Source organism: Artemia sp. Qi Xiang Cuo, chromosome 19 (genome assembly GCF_049724085.1).
Source record: "Artemia sp. Qi Xiang Cuo chromosome 19, ASM4972408v1, whole genome shotgun sequence".
Taxonomy (NCBI): domain Eukaryota; kingdom Metazoa; phylum Arthropoda; class Branchiopoda; order Anostraca; family Artemiidae; genus Artemia; species Artemia sp. Qi Xiang Cuo.
In genome coordinates, this window is record NC_142812.1 from 29149700 (window position 1) to 29161893 (window position 12194).

Sequence of the window (12194 nt, forward strand, 5' to 3'; positions counted from 1 at the left end):
AGATTTACCTTTTTGGAGAAAAATAAGAATCACTAACAGGTACATCAGGGGCTTGACAATTTTGATCCTTGATAAACAGAAACAGCACAAATGTTATGTGGTACATCTTCCACCACCTAGAGAAAAAAAATTTAGATAGAAGCAATTTGATTCAAAGGATACATTATAATCTACCAAAGGCAGAAACAGCAAAAATGGGGGAGAAAGGAGGTAGGTCTATCAGCAGGATTTTTATGAGAAGTGGGTGATAGATGTGCAGATTTATTCAACATAATAACAATAAATCTAAAAAAGCAAATCACACACATCATCTTATACCCCCCCCCCTCACAAGAGGCTCTATAGCCAGGAATGCAGAAAAAACCCAAACAAAATGAAAACATAAAAAGATGAGCCCCAACCTCTCACTAATTACCTGCCAAAAAACTATATATATATATATATATATATATATATATATATATATATATATATATATATATATATATATATATATAAAGGTTGTCCTACAGGACAACCTGAAAAACACAAATTCACTTTTGTTGAAAATGATACATTATTTAAACAATAAGAAGAAATTTTTGTCTAAACCTGGTCTACTCAATGCAAAAAGACCATTCCAAAACAGCTAAAGTAATGGAATAGAAAACATATCTAAAGTAATGATGAACAAAAACAAAGCAAAACAAAATACATGGCTAGAAGACATGCAACAACATCATCACAACAGCAGCAACAACAAGCATCACAATTATACAAGCCTGCTGCATACCAAATACCAGGGATGAAGAGAAGCTTGTTCTCCTGCAATAGGTTCCTACAAGAATGCAAATCTTATTAAATTTATTATTATAGTTTTACTATAGAATCATTTATGATTGTAACCTATAGTTACAACATCATTCACCATCTTGTATAAAGATGTATAGTTTCTTGTCAAAAAACAGATTTTATTCTTCACATTCAATCAATCAATCAATCATTTATTACCCACAACTAACAAAAAGTAGTACAAGTGGAGTACATAATAATAAAAAAGAAAAACAAAAAAAAAAGAACTCATCAAACACTAGCAATTAAATTAAACTGTAAAAGACCGTGGTCAGGGTCAAAATTACAAAATGCATCTGCAGAAAGCTTTTTGTGTAGGTCACCAAGCTTTTGAGTTACATCCATAACATAGAAATTTTTAACTAGATACCAATTTCTAGTCCATGGCGGCAGAGAAAGAAGAAATTTGCAAAATTTGAAATATGTAACTTTAATCTTATTCAAATTCTTTAGCTTGAGAACAGAATGAACATCTAAAAAAAAAAGTACATAATGATCAGAAAAAGTCAAGAATAAGTGCCCAATAGCTCGTGTGCCATATTTTCCACGGTTTGCTAAAATTTTTGATTTACTGAACTAAGTTATTCTTACTGAATGAGTAACGATCTTTTTACGAAAGAGAGCTAGAGAATTAGAAACAGTAATACCAAGCCACCCAAAGGAAGAGACACAAAGTACAGAAAATTCATTACATACCAGAGGAGAAGGCGAAGACAGATTATAAGATAAGAATTCACACTTGTCAAGATTCAGGGATAGACCAATATTTAGGAAAGACTGAGAAACTAAGGAAACCATCGAAGAAAGAGCAGACTTAGTACAACTAATCAACAGAATGTCATCAGCATAGGCAATGTAAGAAATATCAGTAGAACCAGAAAAATAAGTGCCTGAGATCTTTTCCAGAACAGTAGAAATACAAATTTTGAACAGGATTGGTGATAAAACAGATCCCTGCCTAACGCCACGAAGCACTTTAATAGTTGTTTCAGGAGAAGATTTCAGGCAGAGGTAAGAATTAGAATACCAAAACCGTAGAAGGTAAATAACCGAAAAATTAACACCAGAAAAAGCCAAAGAAAAGAAAAGCTGGTTATGAACAACAGAATCAAAAGCCTTTGAAAGATCAAGTGTACAGAGGTATACGCCTTTACCCTTAGAAGAATTAGAAAGTAGAATAGAAGAAAGGACATGATGAGCATGTTGGCACCCCACACCAGGTCTGAAACCAAGTTGATTTTCACCAAAGAAAGAAATATTTCGAGTTAAATTAGGTAAAAGAATATACTCAAAGACCTTACTAATATTGCAAGAAACAGAAACTGGACGGTAAGAAGAGCAATCTGTTGGTGGTTTACCTCTTTTTAAAATTGAAGTCACGCTGCCACACAAAAAGCTTTCCGGGACGACAGAAGACGCCAAGCACATTTGAAACAAAAGCGCAAGATGTGACACAAGTTCAGCGCAATGGGGAGTTCGATACTTTTTAGAGATACCATCATCATCAATAGACTTCGACTTAAGATGATTCAAAGCATTCAAAACTTCACAATGTGATATAGGCAAAACAAAGCGCTGACTTAGAAATCTAGGGACAATTTTAACAAACGCTTCACCAAACTTTCTATGAACAGAATAATTCAAAACGGAGAATATCTTCGAATAATATGCATGCCAAGAACTTGGTGGAATAGCTTTACTACTTACATCAGAATCATCTGTTTTACTTGAATTAATTACTTTCTGCCAATCTTTAGGCAAAGATGGAAAATCAAGCCCTTGGTATTGGACACTTTTTAGATACTTCTTAAATTCTAATTTAGTTTTCTGTTTAATAAGAAAAACATTACCGGACCTAGGCCGACCACAATCTGTCCAAATTTTTAGCCAAAATTTAGCATTATTTTTACAGGCCTTAAGGTTAGGGTCAAGTGACCAAAGAGGCTTTTGAGTATTCTTTTGGATTTGCTTAACTGGGACAGAAATTTTTTCAGCTTCTTTCATAGCAGAGAGGATAGAATGATAATATCGGTCTATTTCATATTTAGCATAAATAAAATTCTGACTACACTGCAAAAGCTGATAAGGAACATAAATCGTACTTAGAAGTGAAGACAATGTTATAAGATAAACAGAAAAATTTGCATCATCCAATCAGGCTTATAAAACCATTTAGAACGTACATCACGACTCTTAGACATACTCCCAGAACAAACAACAGACTTTGATAAACAAAAAGAGAGCGGAAGGTGATCAAGATCATTCTCGTTAAAATGAACTGTAACTGGCAAGCAGACAAGAGCTGCAGAACAAATAACGCGATCAATGTCTGATTTACTACCTGAATGGTGAATATATGTATAATCATGGGACTTCCAAACAATATTATAAGCCGGGAGAGAATCAAAAAGCTGACCATTCCTTACATTATCAGAAACTAGATCAGTATTAAAATCACCAGCAATAACAAAATGCAACCTGTTATCCAATATCTTTTGAATTAAAGTTTTAAGACCATTACAAGCACAAGAGAAATTCTGAAGTGAACGAATAGAACAATCATTATATGGCAGATACACATTAATTAATACAATATTACCAAAACGCACTGCAAGAAAAGTGTCATCTGATTGGAAAAGCACAGGACTCGCACCAGAAATATTTTTTTTAAAAACACAAGTTAAACCGCCAGAAGGGCGGCGACGCGTAATTTTAGCTGGATGCACAAAAACAACGTGATCACTGCTTTGTCTCAGAAAATTTTTGCTAAAGACAGTCAGTAAATGTTCTTGGAGACAAACAACGTCGTAATTAACATACAGATCATCAATAAAAAAGTCCTTGCCTCTTGGTCCATTAATATTAAATGAGACTATACTTATGTCCGGATTAATTTCTGAGAATAGACCTTATCAGTGATCTTCTTAATCACAGGGCATTGTAGGCTGTAAGAAGGATGAGATCCTCCACAATTGGCACATTTCAGAGATTCCATACAACAATCACTGTTTGTAGATAAATGCGGTCCAGCACAACAAGCGCACTTGGAAGTGCTACTAGTACATGCACTTTCCAAGTGCCCAGGGGAACAACACTTGAAGCAACACTTTGGCAATTGCTTGAACTCATAAACACGGAAGTTTTCATACCCAACCTTAACACCATTTCGCACAAATGATCCTTTAGTAATTGCGTCTGCAAATTCAAGCTTAACCAATTTGCTTGTTCCAAAACAACTAGACCCAATTATACCAAACTGGTTCTGTAGCATTTCAAGGTCAAAATCAGATGGAACTTCTTGAATAACACCAGTGTGTTTTTTAAATAAAACTTTCACACTAGAACCAGGTAGAGATTCCTTTGCTGATTTGCAAAAATCTTCAGCTGCAGATTTCTCAATATTCACTGTCCACTGCTTTTAGTTGATCGCACTCTGGACACCAGCTGATGACCAGAAATTGAGTCTATTACTAATTTTCGCTTTAGCGGGTCACCATGCTCAGGTACATGTGATGGTCAGGTGACAAGCGCTGAATAATAGTACACTAAGTTCATTAAAGAAAAACTTGCCACACAGGTTTGTTTATAATCCAGGAGAAAGCTATTTTTTTCGTCTGCATTGATATAATACTTTGCAATAGGTTTGAATCCAAAACAGGTCTTTTCACCATGAACTCTGAATGAACATTGTGTTTTGGTACTTACAACAGCATAAATTTTTTTAGCAATTTCCTTTCAAATCAGCCATTAATCTTTTCGAGTACACTGCTAGCAGTGGAGAAAACAAAAAAGAAGAGCTGTCAATACTATCCATGCAAAAAAGTAATTTTCCTTTCATTTAAGGGTTTTTGGCCATGGCAATTCTAATTATGTATTATTTGTTTTGATCTGATGCAATTGGCAGCTTGGTGCTGCAGTGAGTTGTTAGAAGTAGCAGTAGTAGTACATTGAAACCTGACTGGTTGTTACTAAATTATGTAGCAATATAATTAAATAGAAAATGCTGTATAATTAAATCTGTATAATTAAATCTCATCCAATGCTGTATAATTAAAATCTCAAGACAAAATATAATAGGCAGTGCAATTGTGCTGCTAAAGTAAAGTTCAATGTGGGCACAATATATTATTTATTTTTTATTTTTTAGGCCAGGGCGCTTTTTATAGAAAGTAATGTCATAGAAACTTCAAAAAGAGCTCACGGAGGGCAACCAGCAACCCCCCCCCCCCAACATGTCAATCACTTCCCAAAACACATCCAATCAAAATATTGAGATAGCCATTCTGTTCATTCCCATTCTGCGCAATAGCCTACTGCACAGTGATAGGAAAACCTTTGTCGACAAGAAAGCCAGCGATCTTGAAGATGCCTCGAGAAAAGGAGACACCTGCTCCCTCTACAAACACCTCCGCGAGCTGACGGAAGGGAAGACTTCCACCGTGAGTCGTGTTTTTTCTGCTGACGGAAGCATGCCGGATGACGATTCAGGCCCACTCTCTGCCTGGAGCAGTCACATCTCAATGCTTCTGAATTCCGAGGCAGTTGCTCATCCCGACCCTGATCTGATTGAAGCAGCAATGACCACACCCGAGGCTACTTCCTACCTCGTATCGCAACCGTTTACCACCTTTGAAATCCAAAATGCTATAAAACGGTTAAATAATAATCGAGCCCCCGGTGTCTGTGGCATTTCTGCAGAACTCCTCAAGTATGGGGGTGCAGCAATGATTTTGTGGCTCCAGCAAATCTTCTCAGCTGTATGGACGATGGAAAGCATACCGAACGACTGGCGTGCTGGCATACTACTGCTGCTCTGGAAACGTAAGGGCAGCCGTCAAATCTGCTCTAACTATCGTGGGATCACGCTTCTCTCCGTTCCCGGTAAACTCTTCGCCATGTCACTCCTGGACAGGTGTTCCACCTTTTTGCGTAGAAAGAGAAGAGCCCAGCAAGCCCAATTCATGCCCGGCAGGTCGACAATGGAGCAAATGTTTACTATGCGCCAGTTGATCAAGAAGACGCGGGAGTTCCACCAAAAAGTGTACATCGCATTTGTGGACTTTAAGGCTGCCTTCGATTCTGTTGATCGCCGTTCACTTTGGCCGATAATAATAACTACGGGTCTACCCAAGAAATATTGCTAACTCTTTAAAAATCTGTATGATGATACGAAGAGTTGCGTAAAAGTCAATGGAAGACGCAGTCCCACATTCTCAGTAAAGACTGGCGTCCGGCAAGATTGTGCCACCACTCCCGAGCTTTTCAATTGCGTCACAGACCATATTATGACCAGCACGATGAATCGCCTTCAGTTCGGTCATCAGTTCGGAGACCGGGTACTCTCTGATGCTGACTTTACCGACAACATAGCGCTAGTTGTGAGCACCGTTAAAAAGATCACCAAAGCTCTTCAGGTGCTCTCAGAAGAAGCCTTGAAAGTTGGACTGAAGATCAACTGGCAGAAAACCAAAGTTATGCTCCTTGAGCCCCCCCACGTCCTGTTCTACTGTAAAGGAAGTCAACATCGGAGGCAACCGAGTAGATGTGGTTGAAGACTTCACTTACCTGGGATCTATTCTGTCGAATGATGGCTTGATCACAAAAGAGCTTACATCTCGAATTGCCAAGGCCTCAGCACTTGTTGGGAGGCTTAGCAGCATCTGGCAAAAGCCAAACATAAGCCAATTTACCAAAATGCGCATCTACAATGCGTCAGTCAGCACCGTCCTGCTGTATGGAGCGGAGACGCGGCCAGCTGCCAAATCTATCCTCAGCGCCGTCGATGTCGCTCAGACGAAACATCTCCGAAGAATTGAAAGACTTCACTGGACTGACCTCGTTAGCAACCAGACTCTCCTATCACGTACGGCTCAAACTCCTTTCTCAACGCAGCTTGCCCAGCGTACTGTTTGGTGGTACAGCCACCTCCTTCGCATGCCACGCGACGCCCCAGCACGGGTCGCATTTGACTTCGATCCCACCCTACACGGATGGAAACGACCCAGAGGACGCCCACCCACTAGGTGGAAAGACAAAGCCGATGAATTCCTCACCCAAGCCCACATCCCGGTGGAAGAAGCTGCGATCCTGGCAAGCGATAGGTCAACCTGGAGGCGCCTAGTATCATCGTTCTCTACGCCGAACCCTCGGCAGGAGCCTTAAGTCAAGTAAGTAAGTCATTCTGTTCAGCCTAGTTTAAAGCTCTGGAAATTGTGACTTTGAGGAGGAAAACACCCCTCCCCATAACCCTCAGGGCAAGGGTTGTATTTTATGCCCCAGGGCAATATAAGGTTTTTTTATAGAAAATGTTGTCATAACCTTGGAGGGGACTCATTTGATTGGTAATCAGAAGTTCTACTGGCCTTTTTAAGAGTCAAAAGTGATTGGAGATAAACCAGCAGCCCCCCCTGCACCAGTCATTTCCCCAAACACATCCAATCAGAATTTTTGAGATAGCAATTTTGTTCAGTGTAGTTGAAAGGTCCAGAAATTATGTCTTTGAGGACTAACCCCCCCTCTCTCCCCATAGCCCTCAGGGCAAGGGTTGTAAGTTATGCCCTGGGGGCATATAATTTTTTTTTTTTTTTAGAAATTGTGGTTGTATAAATTTGGAGAGGGCTCAGTGGATTGGTAATCAGAAGTTATAGTGGTAAGTTATAGTAAAAATTATCAGAGGGCCAATACCCTCCCCCTGCACATATGTTGTGTTTTCCCATAATACATCTGATAGAAATTTTAAGATGGTCATTTGTTGTCATCAAAACTTCAAAAAGGGCCCATTTGGTTGAAAATTGAAAGGGTTAGTGCCCTCTTTAATAGTCAAAGTGATTAGAGAGCAATTATCCACCCCTCCATGCCCATCATTTTCCCTAACACTTCCAATCAAAATTTCAAAATAGTTATTTTGTTTGATGTAGTTTAAAAGTCAAGATATTATGTCTTCAAGGATGACCCCCCCTTGTTTTCAGGGCAAGGGTTGTAAGTTATGCCCCAAGGGCATATAATGTTCTTATGGAAATGGTGGTTGTATAAACTTCAGAGGGGGCTCATTGGATTGGAAATAAGAAGTTTAAGTGCCATTTTTAAGAAAAAAATTTACTGGAAAGCAGCTATACCCCCCCCATGTCATATATTCCTCAAATGCATCCAATAGAATTTGTCATATAGCCATGTGTTCAGAAGTTGTCCAAAGATCTCAAGATACAGCCTTTGGGGTTGACACAATCCCCCAGAGTATAGGGGTAAGGGTTGTAAGTTTTGTCCCAGGGGCATGTAAGGTTTTTATGAGGGGGGGGTCATGTGAACTTTAGAGGAGGTTCATTTGATTGAAAATATATAGTTCTAGTTCCATTTTAAGAGTCAAGCATGATGGAGAGAAAATAGCCCCACCCACCCCACCCTCATATCCTCTTTGCCCTAAACACGTTCAATCAAAATTGTGAGATAGCCATATTGTAACCAATAGTCCAAAGAAAATATAACAATGTCTTCAGTAATAAACTTAAGAAATATTTAGGCAGATGTTGAACTACATCAAAACAAACTATGAGCATGTGGACTTTCAAAAAGGTGACAAAGCAGTATCTTAAGAACAACTTATATTATTATGTTAGAACTTTAAGAGTAGGCTGTGGGGGATTTTGAACTAGCCAGAAGGCATTATGTGTATACTTTTAATACTACCACTACAGTTACTGGAACTATGATGTTAAGGTGAAACCTTTAGGAAGCATTGAGGGTGAGTTCCAATTAGCAATATCATAGGCAGCACCACGCAATAGTAGCTAAAAATATAAGTGAAACATTTAAAGAAGCTATTTTGATTCACAGTTAAAAGTTCTAGTGCCCTTTCTAAGAGTAAAAAGAGATTGGAGGGCAATCAGCCTGTCTCTCAAGCCAATTTATTTCCCAAACATATCCAGTCAAAATTTTGAGACAACTATTTTGCTCAAAATAATAGAATGGTCCAGCAGCATGGGCGCCCATAAGCTGAATTCCAGGGGGGAGGGCAAACTTTGTCTAATTGCTACTTTTAATGCTATATAATAGAAATCTCAGAACAAAAACATAAAAATAAGGCATCATCATACAGCCAGGGGGGGCAAGAGCCCCCCCCCCTGCCCCCCCATATGGGCGCCCATGTCCAGCAGCTATGTCTTTAGGGATATTGGGCATGTCAACCCCCCAAAATTATGCAATTGGACTATTATGCTATATAACTAAATGCTACTTTAAAACTAAATCAAAAAGCACTGTGTTTGCAGTTGCCAATAAGACACTGCAGCAATATATTGAGAACATCTGGGGGTATTAAGTTGAAGCTTTTGGGGCTACTACTGTTTCTACTTCTGCTCTTACAATTTAAATAAATAAATAGAGTATAAGTGCATCCAGGTTGTCAAACAGCATGGATAGAATTTTTTTGGAATGATATTAAGTTTTATTTTTTCAGGTCAACTTGTTTCAGGTCCCAACATACAAATAGCAAGCCAAGCTATGAATTCTTGTAGAAAAAAAAAGATATAATTTTTTTCATTAAAATGACTATGTCAATAAAAAACTAACAGAAATTAATTTAAAATAAACTTTTTCCATAAAACAAGTTTTTCAAAGAAAAGCAAAGAGTTCCATTAAGTAAAAAAAGAGCAGGAATGAAGTCAAGTAATTTTCTAAGCATAAAACTACCACAAATCAGTATCAATAAATAAATGAAACTCAAAACAAACATAAATCAGAATAAATAGCTGAGTCAAACTCAAAATGAGCCAAAATTAACATTAGTAAAGATGAAACCCCCATGCCTTCTCAAGATCAGAACATAATTTGCACTTTACTGAAAACAAAGTATGCTTAAATGTTTTCACTTTTTTTTACTTAAATAAATACAAAAAATTAAAGACATTAAGGAATGAATATCAGTATAGGCTAAGTATATTAAACAGACAATCCACAGTCATAGACAATCTCAGCCAGAACATAATTTGTGCTTCACTGAAAACAAAATATTGTTTAAAATATTATAAACAACAACATTATAATATCAAAATATTAAATATATTTATATATTTTCCCTTTTTAATTATATAAATAGGCCTAGAAAAAATTTAAGACTTTAAGGAATAGATAGTAGTATGGGTATATTAAACTGACAATCACTTATTTTGTGGAAAAAGTTGTTTTAAATTAATACAGATATAAGGCAGCATCATACAGCCAGGGGGCCTGGAGCCCCCCTCCCTTAGGGGCACTCATGTTTTTAAGTAGGCTACCAATCTCTACTTTTTCTCTCTCTATAGAGCACTGACATTTTATAAAAATTATTGTGTTATAATAATGAAATCTTACAAACAGATCTTCAGCTTCAATGAATTACATGAAAATTATTTCCAGCTTCACAACTTCACTTAATCCCAATTTAAGAGTTTTAAAAATCTGCATATACATTTCCCAAATTAAAAAAAAACATTGATATTTCTTAAAATTCTACTAAAATAATAGGAATTTCATTTTTGAAACTAAAGCCCAAGAAAAAGAAACTGAAAATTAGGGTATAGGCCTAGGCTAATGTTGTTTTGTCAAAATTCCCATAGGCAGAGCCTAGACCTGTCAAGTAGGCAAATTTCTAAGACTCAGGAATCAGAAGAGAGATAACATAGTAGCTACACATTACCTTCCCAGAGTGTGTTTTTGGCCCTAGATTCATTACTGCAAGTTTCATTGTCCTAACCAAACCCTTTTCCAAGACAGCTATAAGTAACTTGTCTAGAATTATACCTTCTATTTTACTAGCATAATCTATGACACCCTTTTTTTATGCTGTCTTATCAATCTTTAAAACGTTTATGTTTGGGGCAACTTCTTCTTCTGAAATGTCAACAAAGAAGCATATTTAAAATTCGAATTTCTTGCCGAAAACGATGAATGTGATCGAGAGCACCAACGATACTTTAAAGCCCAGCTCCCACTAGCGCCCAAGAACCCAAAACATTTACTTTAGCGCCCAAGAACCCATAGCGCCCACAGCTCCCAACTTGGAAGATAAATACAAGCACACCCAAGCATCAAATCATAAAACCAAATATTAAGTTCTTCTTCTTCTAATTCACAGCAGGCGGGCTATTCAGTTGGTACTATTTAGCCCTCTTCTTTTTGCTTCACTCTGTGGGCTACAGAGCTACTGTCTTGGTTGTCCCTTATTTATTAGATGTTCTCAGATATCTTTCAGTAGATCTTTTGACTCAAGGAGTTCAAGTATAAGATGATAGATATCGGTTTCTGTGCTCTGTGTGCAGGTATAGTTGGCTAGGCTCTTGGCTGATAGTGAGATTTTGTGGTGTTTGAAGTATTTGAACAGTTTACAAAGCAAGATATGTTGTGTAGACATCAGCATATTACAGTCAAATAGGCAATGGTCAATTGTTTCATTATTCACATTACAATGCATGCAAAGAGGGGACAGGGGATTTGAACCACTTGAATTAGAAAGTTTATATGAGAATGCAAGGAAATTTAATCTATTTGTTCCAGAACGAATTCTATTATACATTTTAGAAAGATGCTTATTGCGAAAGGGGGGTAGGGTAGGATTAATCTTGCCAAAATTAATATCTGATAGGCGCCATTAGTAGACATCTCTAATTGGGATTGGCTTCCCACTTGGCTGGTCATTATTTATAGTATTTTTTGCCATTTCATTAATCTGATGATTACCACTTATGCCAGAGTGGCTAGGAATGTACTGAAAATAAATTTTTATGCCACATGAAGCAAGATTATCAATTATATTGAGACAATGATAAGTGTCAATGTCCAACTTATATTGAGGAGCTGAGGCAAGCAACTCAAGGCATGATAGAGAGTCTGACTAGATGATACTATTACTCGAATTTGCGATCAAAGGTTGGTTTTGCTTAAGGTGTTCTAATGCCATGATTATGGCATTTCACTCAGCAGACATTATAGATAAATTATTAAATAATCTCTCGCCCATTGCAATTTTCAGGTGAGGAAGGAAAACACCACTTGCAACCTTCTCATTCATTTTTGTTATTTTACCTTTGGTACAGCAAATTCTTCTTTCTTCTTTAAATAGCGATTTTTACTGGAGGCAAAGAAGAAAAAGCGCAAGAAACTCGCGAACTCGCAAAATCCCATGCGATCTGGTGTTTATTTACCTTTGAATCTGATGACCAAGTTAAAAATAAAATTATACTGACAATAAATTGATTATTTGAATATCTATTTGGTTGACAACATCAGCATGAATTATTTTTTGATTGATTAAAGTGATGTATGGTGTATCATAAGCCCAAACAAGGATGACGCCCTCATGTATGTAATTCCAGCATTTTTAATTTATCAGA

General features: G+C 37.3%; 1 protein-coding gene across 1 annotated transcript in view; it reads right to left on the reverse strand.

Annotated features, from left to right (window-relative positions):
* The window catches only part of smo (smoothened, frizzled class receptor), a 106484-nt gene extending 95761 nt beyond the window's left edge, over positions 1 to 10723 (reverse strand). The window contains exons 1-2 of the mRNA XM_089105173.1: positions 10606 to 10723; positions 9 to 116 (exon numbers count right to left, since the gene is read on the reverse strand). Of these exons, the coding sequence (XP_088961299.1) occupies positions 9 to 106 (98 nt within the window). The 5' untranslated portion in view covers positions 107 to 116; positions 10606 to 10723. The remainder of the gene's footprint in view (positions 1 to 8; positions 117 to 10605) is intronic.
* Between the last annotated feature and the right edge of the window lie 1471 nt (positions 10724 to 12194).